Source organism: Chiloscyllium punctatum, chromosome 32, assembly GCF_047496795.1.
Source record: "Chiloscyllium punctatum isolate Juve2018m chromosome 32, sChiPun1.3, whole genome shotgun sequence".
In the NCBI taxonomy this organism is placed as follows: Eukaryota; Metazoa; Chordata; class Chondrichthyes; order Orectolobiformes; family Hemiscylliidae; genus Chiloscyllium; species Chiloscyllium punctatum.
Window position 1 is genome coordinate 63748546 of NC_092770.1, and position 21607 is coordinate 63770152.

General features: G+C 40.1%; 1 protein-coding gene across 9 annotated transcripts in view; it reads left to right on the forward strand.

Moving 5' to 3' along the window:
• Positions 1-21607, forward strand: part of caprin2 (caprin family member 2) — a 57616-nt gene that overhangs the window by 18932 nt on the left and 17077 nt on the right. For 5 of the 9 annotated variants that reach the window (XM_072552512.1, XM_072552515.1, XM_072552517.1 and 2 more), the window contains 6 exons: positions 1624-1731; positions 2904-3017; positions 7914-8048; positions 9929-10112; positions 10330-10518; positions 17585-17679. In XM_072552512.1, the coding sequence (XP_072408613.1) occupies positions 1624-1731; positions 2904-3017; positions 7914-8048; positions 9929-10112; positions 10330-10518; positions 17585-17679 (825 nt within the window). The remainder of the gene's footprint in view (positions 1-1623; positions 1732-2903; positions 3018-7913; positions 8049-9928; positions 10113-10329; positions 10519-17584; positions 17680-21607) is intronic. The other 4 variants (XM_072552513.1, XM_072552519.1, XM_072552518.1 and 1 more) reach the window with 3 other exon arrangements.

The following is a 21607-nucleotide window of genomic DNA, read 5'->3' on the forward strand; positions in this document are numbered from 1 at the left end:
TGGGTGTACTCTACTCCATTCATGATACTTTCAGGTTTATAGTTTCCATGTACCCCTCAAGCAGCTGTTCTAATGTGTTTTTTTTAAACTGTGGACAAACTACATAAAATTTCAGAATCCAGCAAGGTGTTCATATCATGAAACTTGATTTTAGTCTCTTCCTCACAGCTATTTGGGACTTTGTCTCTTTGATACTCTGAAATGGAAGGAAAATACCTCCAGATGATGGGGATCTGAAATAAATGCTGGAGAAACTTGCCAGGTCTGGTTGCATCTGTGGAGAGTGCAGCAGTTCATGTTTTTCAAATCTTTGGAACTACTTACGACAGTTGCAACTTCTCTTTGCAAGTTAGAGCAACCTGTTAATTAGCTCCTTCTGGAGCACAATGGACACTTGGCAACTTGATGCTCAAACAATCTCTAGGCTAAAGTGCAGTTTCCCATTATAAAGTTCAAGGTGATTTTTAAGTTTTGGGCGTGCAGGGGGAGTGCTTTTTAACTCTGCCCTCCCAAGTAGAGCCTCTGTCCATGTTTATGAAAGCTGTCTTGCATTGGTGTGGTGTTAATCACAGTACGATAACTGGACATGACAATGTAAAAGTCATCAGTGTTTTAAAATATTTGCACTTTTTTATAAAAAAGCAATAGTGCTGTTTCATCCATTTAGCATATTGGCCTGCAAGCTGTCCACCAATCCTCCTGTTCCTATAACTTTTTTTCTCACCTGGGTGCATTTGTTTGACTTGGTTTGCTGAAAATCCTGATGTAGTGAGTTTTGAGAAGATCCTGATGTATCTTGCTTTTGCCACTCCCATTTTAGAAGGGAAAATATTATTTTATTTTGCTTTACCCAACCACAAGTGCCCAGTTTATTTCAGTTGATCAAAATGACTTTTTTTGACCAATTGCTTTTTGTTTCTTGTGCTTCCTTTTTTTTCTCCTAGTTGAAACTTATTAGATTAGATCACTTACAATGTGGAAACGGGCCCGACGGCCCAACAAGTCCACACCGACCTGCCGAAGCGCACCCACCCAGACCCATTCCCCTACATATACTCTTGCACCTAACACTACGGCAATTTAGCATGGCCAATTCACCTAACTTGCACATCTTTGGACTGTGGGAGGAAACCGGAGCACCTGGAGGAAACCCACGCAGACACGGGGAGAATGTGCAAACTCCACACAGTCAGTCACCGGAGGTGGGAATTGAACCCAGGTCTCTGGCGCTATGAGGCAGCAGTGCTAACCACTGTGCCACCATACTGCCATGGGGAAGTAGCTCAGGGGTCTTCACAGTAACCAACTGAATGGATTCCTGACAAGTAGCAAGTGGCTCTTTGCAGCCAGTATGTACACCAGGATAGCCATTGTAGTGGCAAGTGATTTGAACTGAGGGGCAAATAGCATTTGATTATTACTGACTTTACCTGGGTTATGCAAAGATGTTGCATTAGTTTTCACTAAGTAGATTAGCCCAGATTTGAGGTATGTTGGCTGGAACTTATTAAAATGGGTTGGTGAGAACTGTTTGTGCTGCCCTGACCCCACAAAAGAATTTCTTTTTTTTGTTTTGCTTTAATTGAAAACTCTACTAAGAACTAACGTTTCAACTTTTGACAGCCTGCTTCAGAATTGACTGTCCATTCCAGTGTTGGGGGTAGTTCGGGTTCTGATGACCAGTCTTCACTGTCTGGTTCCATGAACGATCTTTCAGGGCAAACTCCACAGGTAAGATCTTTGTAAACGATCAACTTTCCTGCCTAATCCTTGCAAATAATCACTACTATAATTGTGGTACTTGGTTGTGGCATGACCTGTTTCCATCAACCAGAGGATTGCCAGTGTTTTTAGCAGTTGACCCTTCTTATCTACATGAGCAAAACCCAGGCACGTGACATGATGCAATCTCCATGTATCTATCAAAAAGTACTTTGTCTAGTATCCCATGTGGTAACTTCTAATTTTCTAGACCTGATGCAACCTGAACCATTTCATAGTAAGTAAAGAGTTATTGGGTGTTTGATTCTATATTTTTGCCAAATGTAGAGTGGTATGCTTTATTTCCTATCCATCTTAATTGGCTTATTTCGCTGGCCATTCTAGGTGTTGGAAAGTTGAGTTTCTCCCATCTGTTTTGGAGAACCCATTTTGAAATGACAATAAATATTAGTACTAGCAGCATCTGGAAGGAGGAAAGTCAGGTTTTTGTATACCATGTTGCTGCCATGACACTCCACAGTTGATTTTGTGGAATGGATGAGTCACTTTAGACCACGAAGCCCACTCTTACACTCATCAATCCTACCAACTTTTAACCAAACCCAAGATGCCTTGTGTAATAGGTTCAATCAAATAAAATGCAAGAATTGTAAATACTGTTTTTAAGTGCAAAATAAGTGTTTTGTAAAACTTCGCTTTCAAATGAAATGCTCTGAACGGCAAGCTAATGTATTTGTCCTATAGTTGATTCATGTAACAAAAATTGGTTACCCTTTCAAAACTGCACCCTTTATGAATGCATCTCGTCAGCAGCCCACCATTTGAGAGACAGGAAGTAAAGTGTTATGAAAGGAACACTTATTGAAGCATCTTTCAATGCAGCCACAGCTAAATCTAGGAACTGCTCACTTTTTTAAGTTGCTTCTGTCATCTGTCAAAGCATTATCTTGGAGCAGCCATTCCAGATTGAGGATTTAAGTTTTCCTTTCCTTAAATCTTCTGCTCATCAGTATCAAGATGGACGCGTGACATTTTATATTCCTGCTTTTGCCAGAAGATGAACAAGCTCATGGCTACACAGCCATAAGTTTTTGGATGTAGTCAAGTAATTAAACCTGTTGACATTGAAGTGAAACATAAATGTTGAGAATAGTTGGCCTTGACTATTGTGTTTACTCTAGAGTTCAGCTACACGCAATTCAGAAAGTGAAGCATACATTCCGCCACCGCAGATATACCAAACAAGTACACCCATTACTGAGTCCCTGACACAAAAGTCCTTGGAGACAAATCAGGTGAGTTCTCTTGTGGCTTTACTAGAAGTTCAAAGTCTCTTCTGCAATTCAGACTGTATAATCTGAGCTGTCTGACCAGTTGCATTTCTCATGCTGCATATTACGAACCAGCATCCTAGTTCAACATTTGATTATTGACTTTAGAAAATTGGGTTTTGGATGGGGAGGAACAAGAATTCATTTTGAAAAATGGGTTACATGTTGACAGTTCAGCTTTTTAAGCAGTTAGTTCCTCTTCTTCAGATTCTTGGTTATTTTGGCTAACTTCACTTCGATTCAGTTCTTTACAATCCAAATGGGCTCAGTCTCTACATTACTTTTTATATCAAGACTTGCTTTATCCTTTTGGGAAGGAGGTACTTCAGGAAGTGTTTTAAGTTACCATTGTCCATTATTTGTATAGATTGAGAGCAGTTACTTCTCTGAAGTTGAAACTTTGATCAGTTTCTTTTGTGACTCTGGTGACACTGCTTCTAAATCTGAGGGTTTTGTCCTCTGACTCCATCTTGAATGGATATGGGTTGCCTGGTTGATCTAGTTAGCAGTGATACCCTGAAGTGTTGGGTGATTTGGTGATTCAGTACGGTTTGAGTTGTAATGGCCACAAGTGGGTATGCTCCTAATAGTGAGACCCTTGGGCAGAGGATTCCTGAATCCAAAAGGTAGTTACCTTGCTACAGGACTAAATTCTGCTTGAGTGAAATGGCTGTTGCACCAAACTACTTGGGTTACACTTGTATAATGTTGAGCTGCCTTTCTCTATCATGGTATGATCCCAGCTGATGTTACTGGGCAAGTCAGATCCCAGATTGAAACCTGGCTTGGTTTTTTTTGTTCTTGGCTTTAACAAAGTGGTCTGTCTTGAACATTATGCAATGCTACATAATTTGCTTTAACAAGCTTAGTAGAAGAAGCTAAACTACTTGCAACACATTCAGCAAACCATTGTAAATGCCCAGTTAAAAGTAAAACACTTCAATAAATTGAAAAGAAAAACAGCTTTAGCACTTAACAGATCCCTAGTTCAGGTACCCTGTAACACCCCTTGTACAGTCCCACACACTCATGTCACTCACTATTCGTTTTAGACACGTGGATAGGAGCGAAACCAAATCAGCCTCAGCAACAGTGAGAAATAAAGCATTCAATGAATTTGTTCCTAACTCTACTTGAGTAAAGTGAACTGAACACCTCAAATGCTGGAAATCTTGTCTCTGTGTGGGTCTCCTCCAGTATTTGAAGTTTTCAGTATAGCTTCCAGTATCTGCAATCCTTTTTCTCCTTTTTATGAAAAGGATATAGTTTAAACTAGGTTCATTTAACTTTAACAGACTAGAAACTACAAGGCAATTTATTTGCAATCTAAAATCTGTCTTCCTTGAAAATTTGACATTCCTTCTCTCTCTAGATGCAGTTAAGAGATCAGTTTGAAAGAAATTGTCATTAGCTGGATTAATTGTAGTAGTTTCAATAACTAATATCAGGCATTATAATCTTTTGGACAATGTGTATTTCTTGAATTCTCAAGTAACTCTGTATTGCTTGGGCTGTCCTCTGGACACTTCCTCACTTTTAGAATCCAAATCTTACAGATCCATAGCATGGAAACAGACCCTTCAGCCCAACTTGTCCTTGCCGCCCAGACATCATAACCAAATCTGTCCTATTTTTGCCAGAAATTGGCCCATATCCCCTCAATCCTTTCTATTTGTATACGTGTACAAATGACTTTAAATGTTGTAATTATCAGTCACCACTTCCTCTGGCAGCTTATTCATTGTGCACACCACCCTCTGTATGAAAGAGCTGTTCCTTTTGTTAATATTCCACCCCCCCCCCCCTCCAAAAAAACCTATAGCCTCTAACTCTGGACTCTCCCACCCCAGGGAAAAATCTTGCCTATTTATCCTATCCAAGCCCCTCATGATTTTCTAAACCTTTAAGTCACCCCTCAGTCTCTGATGCTCCAGGGAAAACAGCCCAAGCCTATTCAGCCCCTCCGTGTAGTTCAAATCCTCCAAACCTTGCAACATCCTTGTAAATCCTTTCTGAACCCTTTCAAGTTTTACAACCTCTTTCTGATAGGAAGGAGACCAGAATTGTATGCAATATTCCAAAAGTGGCCTAACCAATGTACCGTACAGCTGCAACATGACCTACCCAACTAGTTTACTCAATTCTGATCAATAAAGGAAAGCATACCAAGCACCACCTTCATGATGGAGAAAGGTGAGGACTGTAGATGCTGGAGATCAGTAATGTGGTGCTGAAAATACAAAGCAGGTCAGGCAGCATCAGAGGAGCAGGAGAATTAACACTTTGATTTTTTTTTTTAACATAATGAAGGGCTCTTGCCTGAAACATTGATTCTTCTGCTCCTCTGAGGCTGTCTGACCTGGTGTGCTTTTCCAGTACCATTCTCTTAACCTTCTTGACTATCCTATCTGTGACTCTACTTTTAAGGAACTATGAGCCTGCACTCAGCGTTTTTTTTTGTTCAGCAACACTCTCCAGGACCTTACCATTAAGTGCAGAAGTCCTGCACTGATTTGCTTTTCCAAAATTCCCCTCAATTATCTAAATTAAACTCCATCTGCTGCTACTCAACCTATTGGCCCATCCAATCATTACCCCAGCTGTACTGAGGTAACATTTGCTGTCCACTGCACCTCCAATTTTGGTGTCGTTTTCAAATTTAAGAAGTATACATTCTATGTTCCCATCCAAATCATTTTTATAAATGAAAAGCAATGGACCCAGCAGCAACCCTTGTGGCACACCATTGGTCACAGACCCCCAGTCTGAAAAGCAACCCTCCACCACCACTCTTGTCTTCTACCTTTTTTTTTTGAGCCAGTTCGATCTTCAAATGGCTAGTTCTCCCTGTATTCCATGAGATCTAACCTTGCAAACCAGTCTCCCATGGGGAACCTTGTTGAATGCCTTACAGAAGTCCATATAAGATCACATCCACTGCTATCCCTCAGGATTTGCTCCAACCTGCCCAACACTGAGGCTCACTGGTCTATAGTTCCCCTGGCTTTTCCTTGCTACCTTTTTCTTAAATGGTGGCATTGTTAGCCAACTTCTAGTCTTTTGGCATGTCGCCTGTGACTATCAATATAAATGTCAGCAAGGGGCTCAGCAATCACTTCCCTATCTTCCCACAGAATTCTAGGGTCCACCTGAACAGGTCATGGGGATTTACCTACTTTTGTGTTTTAAGACATTCAGCACCACCACCTGTGATATGGACACTTAAGATGTCACCATCTAGTTCCACTCATTTTCTATCTTCCATGTCCTTCTCCACAGTAAACACATGCAAATTACTACTTACAGACTTGAGGTTTATCCCCTCCTCACTTTCAACAAGTGGATAACTCCATCTGAAAGCTTCCAGTACAAAACTACTGCCTGCCCAAAATGTAGTGAGCCTGTTCACTTGTTTTGGTTTTTTTCCTTCAATTTTGTGGTTGGTCAATCAAATGCTGGCCAACCACTGTAACATACAACCAGCTGCCAGTCCATGTACACAGCAACATCTTAATGCCAAAAATTCTACAGTGCCTTCGAGCAGAAATCTAACCTGCATTCTTATGGTTTAGGCCAATTCCCAACAGCAAACATCAGTCTTTTGTTTTTAAAACCAGCTGGTTATTCTAAATTCAGATTCTGGACTGTAATTCAATTTTTCTCATTTTTTGAAGTGATGGTCCCAATAGTGTAAATTGAACTGTAGATGAATTTTGCATGGAGTTATCTACTTGAGGTTACTGAATGAGTTTAAACTCCAAGTTTTCTTCATACTACTTGTATGGCATTAATGTTAACATTTCTAATGTAACCTAGTTCATTGTTTCTCTCCGTACTAGTCTGTACATTAATCTTCCAAGGAGTAATTGGAGCTCCCAACCTAATAAAACAGAAAATTCCTGCCCATGTGATGGGCGTTACCCCACGGTTGAAGCTTCAAAATTCTCTAAGGTCCTGTTATTTAACATTGTGGGACTGCAAAACAATTAAAGCTTTGAAACAAAAAATCGCATGAGCATTCATTTCTTCTAAAATTAGCCCTCCTCCTACTTGAAAATAAATCTCCATGGCTGCAGAAATAATTGCATGTGAATTATTAACCAAACACTGGAAACCCACAGTTCACTAACTCTAACTGAGAACCCAAACTTGCAATAAATGGCTGAAGAAAGTATCTATCACAAGTGAATCAATTCAAATAGGCTAGTCTGTCTCATTGGTATACTGTGTTGACTTTTAAGAACTGTGTAGTTTGTGTAACAGTGATATTGGGGTGGGGCAGTGTAGCTTCAAGTTTTTTCCATCAGGCTAAACATTAGGTGATCACCATGAATCTTGTTTGTTTTTGTTGCCAATTGATTTAGTCCTGACCCCACAGTTGGCTAATGTGCTATATGCAGCAGCTACTGAATATTGTCTGAAGTATAAGCCTGATTCTCTGCAGAATCCAGCAGCACTGTCTCTTTTACACTTCGTGTAACAAATCAGCCATTCCCTGTATTCAAACACCTCTATGGTTTAAGTCTTGATCTAGTGAATTCTGACTTTTCCTGTTCAATGAATCTTTCCCCAATGTAATCATGTCAGAAGCTTCAGGATATCAATTTCCCTTCAACATTTTAACAGGACAGGAGTCGACTGTTCACACTTCTGACTCTTTAGGAAAACAAACTAACTCAGCATTAAATAGACTTTCTGGTTGCTTGCAGTCAGCATGCACTTGTTTCTGGCACTGGTGACTAATGTTTTTGTGCTTTTTTAAAAAAAAATTAAAAATGCTGACACCTGGCAGTGGCTTGAGTGGGTTTGAAAGAACATTATTACAGGATCTCTTGATTGCTTGTCTGTCAATTCCACCAGGTGACTACTCTGCCCAACAACCAGACTGCTGTGTATGATGCAATAATGGTAACATCCCAAGGACTGGGACGCCAGACTCCAGTAAGCAATTCTCCAGTTAGCATGAAGACCACACCTTTTCAGGCTATGCAGACTGTGAGTGGCTGAGACTGGTTTAACTTGGACAAACTGTCCTTTCTTTTTCTTTGCATAGACATTTGGCACTCCTGCCTTAAAGGAAATGGTGGGTTTCCATCTGTTTGTACTTTAAAGTAGAATTACTGAATTTATTCAGAGGCAACTGTATTATCAAACAGGGTACCCTCTCTAGCTCCAAGTATGTTCGTGGGCTGTTTCATCAGTTTGCTTTCTGGTATAGGGATATACATCTCTGTGGCACTTAATAGTCCGATGAGTAACATATTTCGTTTTTAGTTGCACCTTTTTTGATTTTAATAAAGTAAGCTTCTAGAACAGCTTGCTGGTGACCATTTGATCTTTCTTTATAAAGTACTTTTGTGCAACTGACCATCTGAGCCATCAGAGGGCAGGGATTCTGAGAGGTAGAGGAAAGCACATTTTAGGGAGCTTGTAGGAGGCTGTGGGACTGGAACAGCTTTAGGATGTCTACTCTTTCAAATTGCACTGCTGTGACCTTAGTAGTGAAGCAAAGGTTAGGGGTTTCTTTGACTTTAAACAGCATGTTTAAATCCTGAAGTGTTTGTGTGGGGGAACTATAATTGACCACTTTGTATTGCAGAGCCAGTGAAAGTTGTCACTTTTTTTCTGAATTGTCCATGCTAGTGTGATGGAATTTTTGCTGTCTACTTTGGAATGTGTTTTTTGGGTGTTGTTGAGGCAAATCTAACTTCACTGAATTGTACACCTTTAATACTGAAACCATCAGCTAATTTAAGAATTTTGCTGTGATTGTATGGACTAATGCTGTCTGCTGTCTAATCTGTACAAGGGTCCAACGTGTTCAAGTACTTTTTTTGGTCTTCACTTAACTCATGGTTTTGCAGAGACTCTTGTAGGCCTTCCAAAATTGAATAATGGGAGTAGACAGACTTGTAGTGTCAATTTCTTATGTCCTAGGCATAAATGAACAGTGGGTGGCTCAGGATTTCTGAAGCTCACTTGGTTTCAATGACCAATAACTGAAGAGACCCTTTAGCCCAATGTCTACTCTGACAGTCTTTTTAAAAAGAAAATCTCCACCTACACTAGTCTTGTTTTCCAGCACTTGGCACATAGCCTTGAATACTGTAACACTTCAAGTGCTTGTCCTGGTTCCTTCTTCATGAAGGGGGTGAGGTTTCCTTTCTCTACCCTTCCTGCACACTCCATTACGGAGTTCAACTACCATTGGTGAAACTTTTTTTCTTTTGTCCTCGTCTCTGCTTTTCACCTTTTTTATGAAATTGAAAGGTTGCTAACAAGGGAACAGATGCTTTTGTATCCACCCTGTCCACACCCCCTCAACCTTTCTTAAACCTCTAAGGTTTCCCAACACCCCATTAGAGTTAATGTTAAGAATTATAGAATAGAATTGAATCTCTACAGTATCAAAACAGGCTATTTGGCCCAACAAGTCCACACCTGACCTGGAGTTTCTCTCCCAGACCCATTCCCTATCCTTGTATTTCCCATGGCTAATGCACCTAACTTGTGTCCCTGCGCACAATGGGCAATTTAGCATTGCTAATCTACCTAACTTGCATACCTTAGGACTGTGGGAGGAAATCATGGTACCAGGTGGAAACCCACAGGACACTGGGAGAACGTGCAAACTGCACAAAGTCACATGAGGCTGCAATCAAACCAGACCCTCTGGTGCAGTGAGGGAGCAGTTCAAACCACAGCCACGTTGCTGCCCCAAATGATAGGTTTTGTTCCTTCACAGGATGACCATATTGTTGGCTAGACTAGTGTTACCTATCCTTATGGCTTCAAAGTTCAATTCACAGCCTAGTCACAATTAACTTTAACTTAAATGCATAATGAAATGAAAAACAAAACTCGTTGTCTTGCAGGTGTTCAATGTGAATGCTCCTCTTCCTCCCAGAAGTGAACAGGAAGTGAAATCTGATGCCTCATATTCGCCTGCCTTTAATCAAAGCTTGATTACAGCAAGTACTCAGACTCCACCTCAGCCTGTGTCTGTCCAATCTTCACATGCTGTAGAGCAAAATGCTCTGACGCAGGAATCTTTAACAGGTATTGAATTTGCGTTTATAGGAAATTTTTCTGTTTGAAAGTGTACATGAATATCTCTCTGGTCTAACTTCATGAAATAGTTATAACATATATCATTAGAGCATTCCTTCCTACTGACCTAGTTAGATGCACTAATGTGGTTGGTTGTTTTTTTTTTGTCAAAAAGGATTTATGCTTGAGTGCTGTTTAAATTGACCTTGGCTTTGTTTCTCGTCAGAAGAACCTACATCAGTTGCCAATGGGACCCCCGTTTTTCTACCCCACAGTCAGCCAAATAATCCTTTACCAAGACCAAGCCAACCCTACTTTGGAAGCAGAGGTGCTGTAAGGGGCGCTGCACGAGGTGGCAGAGGAATGGCTAATGCGTACCGTGGTTCCAGTAATGGATATAAAGGTGTACAAATAGGTACAGTATAAAATGTGTAGCACAAAATGGCTGCTTAATTTTGTTTTACTAAACCTAAATTGTTAAAATTCTCATGATTCAAACAGTGCTCAAGTCCCACTGGAGATCTGATTCTCTACATAGGATGCACAAGTCTTTAACATTTAAACTGAGGCCTTGAGTGGATGTTATGAATCCTACATTCTCTATTACAAAAGCTGTAGGTGACTTCACCTACTTTTTATTTTTGCCCAAGGTTGCCATGTATTTTGTCACATCTAACTTGTCTCATTCTCCTTCCTGATTTGCTGTTCTCCTGAATTGCATTTTTTTAAAATGTGGCTTGTGAGCAGTCCTGGTACTTGTACTGTTTGACTTGTAGTGTACTTACTAAATGTCTCACTTGGCAAATTTCCTTAATTGAACCAGAATGTCACTTCAAGCATGTGCAATTCAGGGTGGGATATTTTACTCCTTGGTTACTTCATTCAGAAGCAAGGAGTCAGACCATAAAATTGATTCATAGAATCCCTACAGTGTGGAAAGAGGCCATTTGGCTCAATGAGTCCACACCAACCCTCTAAGCATCACAGCCAGACCTAGCCCTCTATCCCTGTAACCTAGCGTTTAGCATAGTCAATTCACATTCCCCAAACATCTTTGGACTGGGAGGAAACTGGAGCATCCAGAGGAAACTAGCAGGTATAGGGAGAAAGGCAACTTTGTGGACTTTCCACAAAGGGTGGAATCCAACATGGTGCTGAGGCAACAGTGCTGACCATTTGCAACACTTGGTGTTTAGTGGCATCACCCATGCTGTGGTGTGCACCATGCCAGTCAACTTTCAAATCTTGACACATGATAGCGGTTTAAGAATGGAATAATTTCCTCTTCCTTGTGTAGAGACCAGAACTGGAGGCCATAAGTATGAGTATCAGAAAGTGTGATCGAGAGTTAAGGATAACTTTCATTACCTAAGGAATGGAGAAAAACTTGGAAATTATCAAGACTATATTGGGTTGGGAGTGTATGGGGTAAAGCAGACGTTTTGTTTGAAGGAACAAAGGGGACAAGGATATATTTGGGATAGAATCGCTTAGTGGGAAGGGATTTTCAGTTAACAGGATAGTCGCAACTAGGAGGGTTGAATTGCCTGCTTGTCTTAAAATGGCCACTTGTGGGGGAGAGAGTAATTCAGTACCCTGCTGAGATGAAATATGTTTTTGAAGTTGATTTGTGGTTTGATTTATAGAATGAACTTAGTTTCTTTTTCCCTCACTCTTGTTTCACTGGCCTGCATTTGTGAAATTTCATTTCACCAGTGTGATAAACCAGCAGAATTTCAGGTTGCTTAATTACTTGTGTTTTAAGCGACAGAGGAATGGCTATTGGTCGCCAGTTTTGGTTCTAGTTTTGCATGTTGAAATAGTTTTGACCCCTGATTTGAGGTGATCCAACCTGTGGATCAAAGTTAGTGGTATAGCTGTTGTAGAATGGCATGTTGCACTATTTAGCTTTGAACAAATGCCCTCATCCCAAACAGCAATCCAAAATGTGAAGATATTTGTCAAGCGTTAAGGTGCTAATTTTCATGAGTAGAAATTGGGTAGATGTCCATCATACTGAAAGTGAAGAATTGGTCAGAACAGGTAAAGCAGGATGTTGGATGCAGTTAGAGTGCAAGTTTAGTGCTGAACCAAGATGAGCAAGTTCTCTAATTGAGAATAACATTAGAAAGACTTGTAGAAATACAAACCTAAGATCCTGCAGATGGATGCAGAAAAACCAATCTAAGCCTTTCAAACTGAAAAGGACATAAGGGATCCTTGGGTGATCTCAAGGAGGATGCCCTTAAGCAATTCTCTTCACTATTTGTAAAAATCTTTCCACTGAAGTGGAACATAAATGTAGGTGATGCAGTGAGTTGGAAATCAAACAGCAGATTTTACTCTTCCTTCCTTCCTCTGAAGACCGAGACAAAATATCAAATGCTAGGACAATTCCTTTTCAAAAAGTTTTTTGAATGGAAAACCTTAAGACCAGTCTTGAGGATGTGCTGGTTTCCATATGAAGACTGAAATTGGGTGAGGAAATGTTTTAGTTTTGACTTTGATTTGACCATGTTTAGAGAATTGCCAGTGCAACACACTGATGGTAGGAGCAGGTTAAATGTTAATTGAATTGGCTATAATTTGATGGATTCTAACATTACCCATCAGCTCGTAAAAACAAAACTCTTGTGAAACTTATCTTCAGTTTTGAAGTATCAATGTTATTTTAAAGGTTTATGGTGCCTGGTTGGAATCTCCTCACTGGCTTGTTAGACAATTGGTTGGAAGATAGGCATTATCGTGTGTGTGTGGTACAGACGCTTCATCGTTTCATGATGGCTGTGCGATTACAACCAGTTCATCTTTCTCTAATGATTACATAACCGATAGTGTGGAAACAGGCTCTTCGGCCCAACTAGCCCACGCTGACCCTCCGAAGAGCAGCCTTTCCAGACATATTCCCCTACATTCACCCCTGACTAATGCACCTAACATTATGGGCAACTTAGATTGGCCAATTCAGCTGACTTGCACATCTTTTGGAAGGAAACCCACGCAGTCACTGGGAGAACGTGCAAACTCCACACGCAGTTGCCCAAAGTGGGAATTGAACCCGGGTCTTTGGCGCTGAGGCAGCAGTGCTAACCACCCTAATCTTTGGCAAAATCTTTTGTTTCCATTATTTTTGGCTTCTACAAATCCAAATGCATATCTACTGGTTCGGATTCAATTCTGCTTGTATCCTCAGTGTGCCAATGAATGTCAAACATGGCTTCCCTTTTATATAACCATGTTGACTGATTGTATTAGCTTTTGTAAATTCCTTGCCATCTCCTCTAGTGGAAACCAGCACTGTCCCAACATGAGATTTAAGCAACTAACCTGTAATCTCCTGCTTTTGTCTTGAACGTTAGATCACATTAGCAATTTTCCAGTCCACTGAAACCTTCCCTGAGAGTTGTGGAATGTTTCAACCAATTTCCTCACAAGCTCTAGCCACTTTCTTTTGTTTTTAGAAACCTTTTTTTGATTTCAGGCCATCAGGTACTGCTGAATTGTCTAAAGTCCCATTGATTTTTGTCAAATGCTTTGTCCATCGTAGACTGTTACAAATCTTAAATTGAACTGAGGCTCCTGATCAGCTAAATGTGCGCACTGGAGTCCACCAGCGCCATACTACAGCTGCAACACATCGCTACCTGCCCAACCATTTCCTATTTAATTAACTTTGGATGTTAAATATATTGAAAGTGACTTTATTAACTTTTCTGGTCTAATGACCTCTTAAGAAGTTTAATTGAGACATAAAATACCTACCAATCACCTACCTATTTTCTTTAGTGTAATATCTTTGAATAGGATGAAGGGACTCTGCCACCAGTTTTTATTGTCTGCCACCACTGCCGTTCACAGGGAAATCTACCTCCTATTCTGCTGAGTAATTGCTGACCTGCACACCTCCCATAGTCTCTAGGAATCTATGTTCTATGAATGCATCTGTCAATCCCTTTTGTCTGAGAAAAAGGGTGGGTCAGTCTTGTGGACACCAGTCTGAATGCTGGTCTCCCTGGTTTGGCCTTTGAACTGAACTGACTCAGTTACTGGAGTGGAGCTGCTAATGTGCACAAGTGGTTGTGGAGTCATGGGAGCTGACTGAGTTTCTAACTGTACCTGGCCCTGGACATTCATCTCTGGAGTATGTAGTATTTAATATCTAGAAGGGTTTACTGCTGACATGCACCTTCTGTGTATGATTTCGAAAGTTCATATCAAAAATTGTGTAGCACTATCCAACATTATGTAAGGTCTGTGGGAGTTCTAAATAACCAGTGATTAGTTTACGTTTGGAGTAAAATTTGGATTACCCAGAGCTGCTATTTCACATGTTGCCTTGGCAAGCTTAATGTTTAATAGTTTCAATACTTTCTGCACCTGTTATGTATTCCCAAAATTAATTTCAGCTGACCATTAAACTACTTGCTCCCTCCATGGCCTACCTATCTTCAGTCTGTAGACAAGACAATAGAATGCCAGTTGTGAATGCGTTATCCTGTTAGTGTACTAGCTGGTTCTACAGTTCACGTTCCCAGTCTAGGAAGATGACTTTACAGATCTGAGGCAAAAATAACAATTGTTCTACATTTATTATCCATTTGCCTACAGATGTAAGGGCACTTAAGTATTTTGTTTTATTAGTTGCACATTTTAATTCATTACCTGTTGGTAGAAGTAATCATACAAATTTTTCACTTTCTGAAAGGTGGAAATGTTGATCTAAGTCAAATATTTTAAATTTCAGCTAGCTAAGCCTTAAAAACCCCACACTAGTCACCCTGAGGTGTGCTGGGATATTGGGCTAGGAGATCAGAAATAAGCAAAGACTGATAAAGTATTCGGTAGCATCCCTTGGACTATCATCCTCCTACAATCCAAACTGATGGTGCATGATCTCTGGTTAATTGAGGTGAAAGAGGGCCTCAAACTGGAAGAAAAACTATGTAAAGATGATTAGGTTGCATATTCTAATCTGTGGATAAATTAATTATCTTTGATTCAGGAAGTTACTGTTGAAAGAATGAATCTCCAAGGTCAGTGCAGATCAATTCACTGGAATACTGCTGGCATGTCAAATGACTCTATTCTTGATGATCTGACAAATAATTTTAAGCAGGTTAGAAAGATAAGAATAGTGAAAGTGGCTTGTACCTGAATAGGAAGTGTTCTCTTTGAGAAGAGTTAATGGTCAATAAGAAAATGATAGTTGTAATGTTTGTTTCCATGACTGCACAATGTCCCAGTAATAGCTGTATATTTAAGAGGTGGAAAGCGAGGAACTTGGTGACATTACCTCCTAGGGAAGTGGTACTCAGCAAGTGGGATTTGAGGGTTCATCAGTTTTTCAGGTCTTTATGAACTTTAGCCATCTTCAAAACTCTAGGGCAATGAGGTGGTGGTGTGTTAGTGCTAATTTTCCAAAACTCACTAGATTCTAGAAAGGTTCCATCTTGGAGGCAAATATAATGCCTCTTTGAAAAGGGATGGTGATGGAAATCCATTTCGGTTGTCTTGTCATGGTGCTGGTATTGAAGTTTCTGTAAGGAGATAATAGGGTGAAGAGAAACTGCAAGGTTATGTTTCTTTCACAAAGCCACTTCCTGTCTACAAAAAGTCAGTAAGTTGTTTGAATAAGCCACTTGCAGTGTGGATGATGAACACATTCTACTGTATCTTAATTTCCAGAAGGCAAGTTGCCATCCAAGTTAGGTTGTGTTTATGTAATGGGCTTTGGACTGGCATAACTAGATGGCACTCTGCCAGCTGGATTATTCATAGGTGGATTTTTTCCTGATCTCGCAGCATGAGACCAATGGGGTCCCACAGCTGTTTCTGACTTCAATCTTTCCCTTTACCTAATTCATTGATATAAATTGTGAAGGAGACATTGACTAAATTTAGCAAACAAATGAAGTATGTAGTGAAGATGATGTAATGGTGCAGATGCATTATGGGATGTGGTAGTACAAATCTGGCAGAATATAGTGTGGGGAAAAAAATGTGAAGTAGTGCACTAAGAGCTTGAAAAGCAGCCTGACCTGAATGGAAAAGAATGGACTATGGCTGAGATGGAGGATCCAGATGCTGTAGTTAAAGTCAAAGTACGGTGGCACCTCATGTAATTGAGGGCTAATGCAATGCTGGCTCTCTGATGGATTGAATGTAAAAATAAGGATGTGATGCTTCAGTTCCAGGGCATTGAGATTGCATCCTGAATTAGATGTTTTGGTCTCCTTAAATCTAATAAAGATCAGATTGGCTGAGAACTACTTTGCATTGGAGTGAAGGAGGAATGGATTGGAAGTATAAAAAAATCTTAAATAACCTTGACAAATAGCAATAGAAAGGATGTTACACTCATGGGTGAGTCCAGAACTAGAGCCCCCTTTTTTATAAAGGTGGGTGTGTCACCTTTTCAGGGCATGAGAGTTTGAGTTATAAGACTTGAATTCTTCTGCCTTGGGCCCTGGATTCATAAGGCAGAGCTGTGTAGATTGGTCAAGGAAAGCAAAGATTACAGTGGTGGTCAGGAATGTAAACAAAGAACAATAAATTATAAATTACATTGTTGAAGGAATGGTCTCCTGTTTCTAACTTGCAAAATACAGTCTGTAGGAATAGGTCTAGAATTAGGCTTTCCCCCTTAGCTGTGATATGAATTAAATTGTTCTTCCTCATGGCCTTCGAAACTACTCAAGACATGTATTACATCTGTGTCACCGACACTTTAGCTCAAACCAGTTTGCTTTTTTTCTGAGTTTTCTAGGTTTGATTAGATGACTTAGTGTGGAAACAGGCCCTTCGGCCCAACAAGTCCACACCGACCTGCCGAAGCACAACCCACCCAGACCCATTCCCCTACATTTACCTCTTCATCCAACACTACGGGCAATTTAGCATGGCCAATTCACCTAACCTGCACATTCTTGGATTGTGGGAGGAAACCCCCACACACTGGAAGAATGTGCAAACTCCACACAGTCGCCAGAGGCGGGAATTGAACCTGAATCTCTGGTGCTGTGAGGCAGCAGTGCTAACCACTGTGCCACCGTGCCGTTTGGCTCACTTTCATGTAAACTTATTCTGGTGTCCTGCCATCTTGTGGAAACCAGGTTCTGATAATACTGTCTCTCAACAAATCATTTTCTCCTTGCTGTGTTATGGTGTGGTAGCATAATGGTTTGCAGTAAACTTATCCAGCAGGCGATCAGGATGCAAGAATTCTTTTGCATGCATTAAGTAACTTGGGCAAGTTGGTTTGTTATGGATGGGCAGCAGAATACAGTTGGATATTTTTTAAATTGTCCCATCCCTTTTCAGACAATGGTGAGCTGCACCATGGGTTGCTGTTCATAAAGTGAAACATGTTTGAGGAGACTTCAAGTAAAACCAACTTAACGCATACACAAAATCAAGGTAGTTAATTGGGCGCCTTTAAAAACTAGAAGGTTTAGCACTACCTTTGTCTCTTTTTTTTTCAGGATTTGATGCCTACAGAGGAATTCCCATACCTGGCAATGGAACATATGGACCTTTTCCAAATAGGGAGTACCCTGGGATGCCATATACTCCAAGGGTAAGGATTGCCATATACCATTGTAAATAACAAATTGGGTTAACAATTCTGTAGACTTTTCTGCCTGCGTTTGCAAACTTCATTTTTCTCACTGAATTCTAGAGCCCAGAATGAGTAAAAGACAAATTAGTTTTTGTAGATGATTTGATTACTAGTTAGATCAATCTATTGAATTCATGATTACAGTGAATCCTGTTTTTTTTTTTTTGAACTGTCTTTTTTATTCCTTCTAAAAAGGGCTGCATTGGAATCCGCAAGTGTAGCATGCCTGCTTCTTCCCCTCCTTTCCTTTTTCCTCTTTTTTTTTTTCCCCAAAAAAACCAGTGTCTTTCAAATAGTGAACAAATTCACTTGTATGTAACATAGTCTGCAATGGACCATTAAATACAGTCTAAATGCTTTTTATTAAATGTACAATCCTTATGGTGCTCCAGTTTCTGACCAGAAGCGTTTCTGGGGCCTCCAATATTTACTATCCATGTTAATATTGAGAGCCCCTTGTGCATTGCAACAAAGTCTACTGATGGTCTGAAGGTTTGAAAGCAAATTGAGGATACAGTCTACAATTTGCTTAAGCAAGCAGGTTTTAAAAAATCAGATGGAGTATGATATTTAGACAACAGGATGTGGGGATCAAGGGTTCCTTATATGAATTGCAGTCAGCATACTGGTACAGTAATTAGGACAAATTCTTAAAACCTTAAACTAGAAGCTTGACTAGAAAGGAACATTTTAATTTCTCAACGCTGAAATAGAGTCCCTAACAGTGTACCTGGACCAATTGCAGCCTTGTACAGGCAGTTCTGCAGACTAATCCCTGGGTCTGCTGTATAGGTTGACTTTAAAATAACCTAAGGTTATTACACACACCTGAGCAGATGAGATGTGAAACCAGGCCTCCTGACCCAGATACGAGACGCTACCATTACATCACAAGAGCCCCCATTGATCTGCACTTTACTTCAATAAGTGTTATTACTGAATTTTCCCTGCTGCCAAATCACTGACTCTTTTTTTAACCACCAGCCAGTAAAATGGGTCTGCTTTATTTTCTAATCCTCCTGTCCAGATGCTATTTCACATATTTGGAAGGTGTGGGACTTCAATCTGGGCCTCATGGTCAAGAGGCAGGGATAGTACCACTGCCACAAGCCTTTTTGGGTCTGCTTTTTTTTTCTTCTACCCAGCAGTGGTCTCACTCAACTGCGTGACTGCTCCACCACCACAAATCACTTAACTTCTAACCACCATTAGTAAAACACCCATCTAGTCAGATTTAGAAGCAAAGCCCATATTGGACAACCACAACCAGCCTTTATGTTTGAGTGACTCCCCACCACCCAAATTGGACTTCATGTCTTTTCAGACTAACCACCAATTTTTAAAAAAATAACATTGTATAGCCAGTTAGATATTATGTGCAAAGGCTGTTAAGGGCAAATAGGTCTGCTTTATCTTTTCACTTCACTTTTCAAACTGTTCAGAGATGTTACTGCGTATCTTTGCAGCAGATGAACCTCTGTCTCCTGTCCAGAGGTAGGAACACCACTGCTGTGCCACAAGACGGCCCCGATAGGTCTCCTGTATGGAGGACTCCAGTAGTGAATTCCAGATATTGCTTGTTACTAAGGGAGCTTGTACTCAACACCCACTGGAGGGTCTTTGATTCCCTAGGGCATTGAAGGGGTTCAGTCATGTCAGGTGTCATTTGTGTAAAAGTATTGTAGTACACCTGTACAGGGAATAGGTGTAAACAGTACTGTGTACACTTTCATCCTTGAAGGACAGATTTGCATAGGGAATAGCTCAGAAGGTTCTCTCTGCTGACTTCCTACCTTGGCTGGTGCCTTTTCAGGAAATGTTAGGTCCTCCTGCCTTATCAATTTATTCTTGTGTGACAATGTTAGTAGATGGCTTGACACAGCAGATGCTGAGAATGGCTTACTTTAGAGGTATCTAAAACAACGGCGCATCTTTTTAAAAGTAATAGCTCCCCCACTTTAACATGGCGATGAGGTACTTGATTCTAAAAATATCCACAACAATGGATTGGAGGCTGGACCCATGATTTTATATCTACAGTGGAGCCTAGGGTTAAAGCTCACAATCAAATCAGTTAGGACATAATTGAAGGCTGCTTGGGCCAAATGGGCTACTTCCACTTAACTTACATTACATTCCTCTTTACTCCTGGCACAATGTCCACTTGTAGAAATTGAGTTTGATTCAGTCAGTATAACTTGCATCTGTTCACCTTGTTTTTCTTAACTCTATCTTCGAGTCAACTTTTTTAGGAAGCATAAATTGAATTAGATTTTTTGAATTTTCTGGCACATGCTAGAGGCATGCTACAGTCCATTAACCTGTTCAGCAATTAAATAAGCTTATGGCTGGTCTGTGACCTAATGCTGCTTCACCTGCCTTTTTCTCTCTATCCAAGAGAATTCTTGCAGATTTTAAAATTTAATAATTTGTAGAATTCAAAATTCTTCAGTGTTGCTCTTGGGTGCTTAAGCTGGTTAAATGCCAGGTAATGTAGCGCTTGTTTGTCAAATCTCAAATGAACCAGTATCTCTAGTAAAGCCATGCTTTGTTCCCTTCGTAATGTGTGCTGTGTAGGCACTCAGTTTTACATGATAGGATTATTTAAGTTATTGACTGGTGCAGACATGAGGGCAACCAGCCCCTAAAGTGAGGAGCTTTTGAGTCTTGGGTTCAGTTCCTGTCTGTCTCCATTTATTTCTGCTGTATCTTAAAGTATTACACTGCCCAAGTATCCTAGTGTTTCCAATGTTGTGAATATATTGTGACTTTTTGATTCTGCACTGATTTTTAAATCCAGATCCCAGTCATCTATTTTAACGTTTTCTGCACCCAGTTCTCACCACTGATTGCGACACTGCCAAAAACTGTTTTGGAATCTTGAAGTGATTTGCAGCTTGGCAGTAATGCTGTCTTGATTTTGTAACTTGTAAGGCAGATATTGCCATCCATCTTTCTGTTGCCTTGCAGTGTCATTAACTGTCCTTAATCCTGCAGATATTGAAACCGCAGAAAGTTGATGCATTCTTTAAGGTGTTAAAAATTGGCTGCTTAACCTTGATACTTGACCAGATCCAAAAGAAGGCCATTCTATGTGCTCCAGGGGTTTTCTTTCTTTCATTCCAATTGTGATCATTCCTACAAATTGCCATAAATCCTGGATATTGCTGAAGATTTGAAATGCTTGGTAGATTCTACACTAATCTCTAGTTAAATACTGTGAAGAGTATGGAAAGTCAGGTTTGTTTTATTATTTTTTTTTTAGGAACAATCAATTTTTACTTTATTGGTTCCTTCCACTTGACAATCCAATTTTAAACTCCATCACTAGAAGCATATTTTTTTTGTCTGGGATGCCAATATTTTTTGGATTTGTATCATTTGTTTCCCAAATGAAACTTAATCTCTGGATGCCTCTGGTGTACTATCAACACATTAAAAATTGACTGATAATCCTACTTTAGCCTTATTGCAAACTGGCAAAAATTGATATTAACACGAATGTGACAATTTAATTATTTTGCTGTGTTTGTCTGTACATCCCAAGAAATTTTTGAATGGAGTTGAATTTCCTGGAAGCAGTTTTTAAAGTTTTTTTTTGGTCTTGAGCAGTGAAGTCTATTAAAGCTATTTGGTGATGGTTCCAAGGTGGTCTGGAAAGGAATCGTAATTCTAGCCATGTGGCAAAACCCAACATAGACAGATTTGAAATGCAAAATCATAGGGGACGTTTAGAATTCTAACTCTATCATCTGGCCTGCCTTTTGCTTGTGACTATGCTCGTTCTTACGTTTCCAATCTGACGTTTAATTTTAGGATTCTCTGTCCTTGTGTTTAAGAATTGCTCCCATGGCCCCACTATCTTTTTGCTTTTCATCCAGATTTA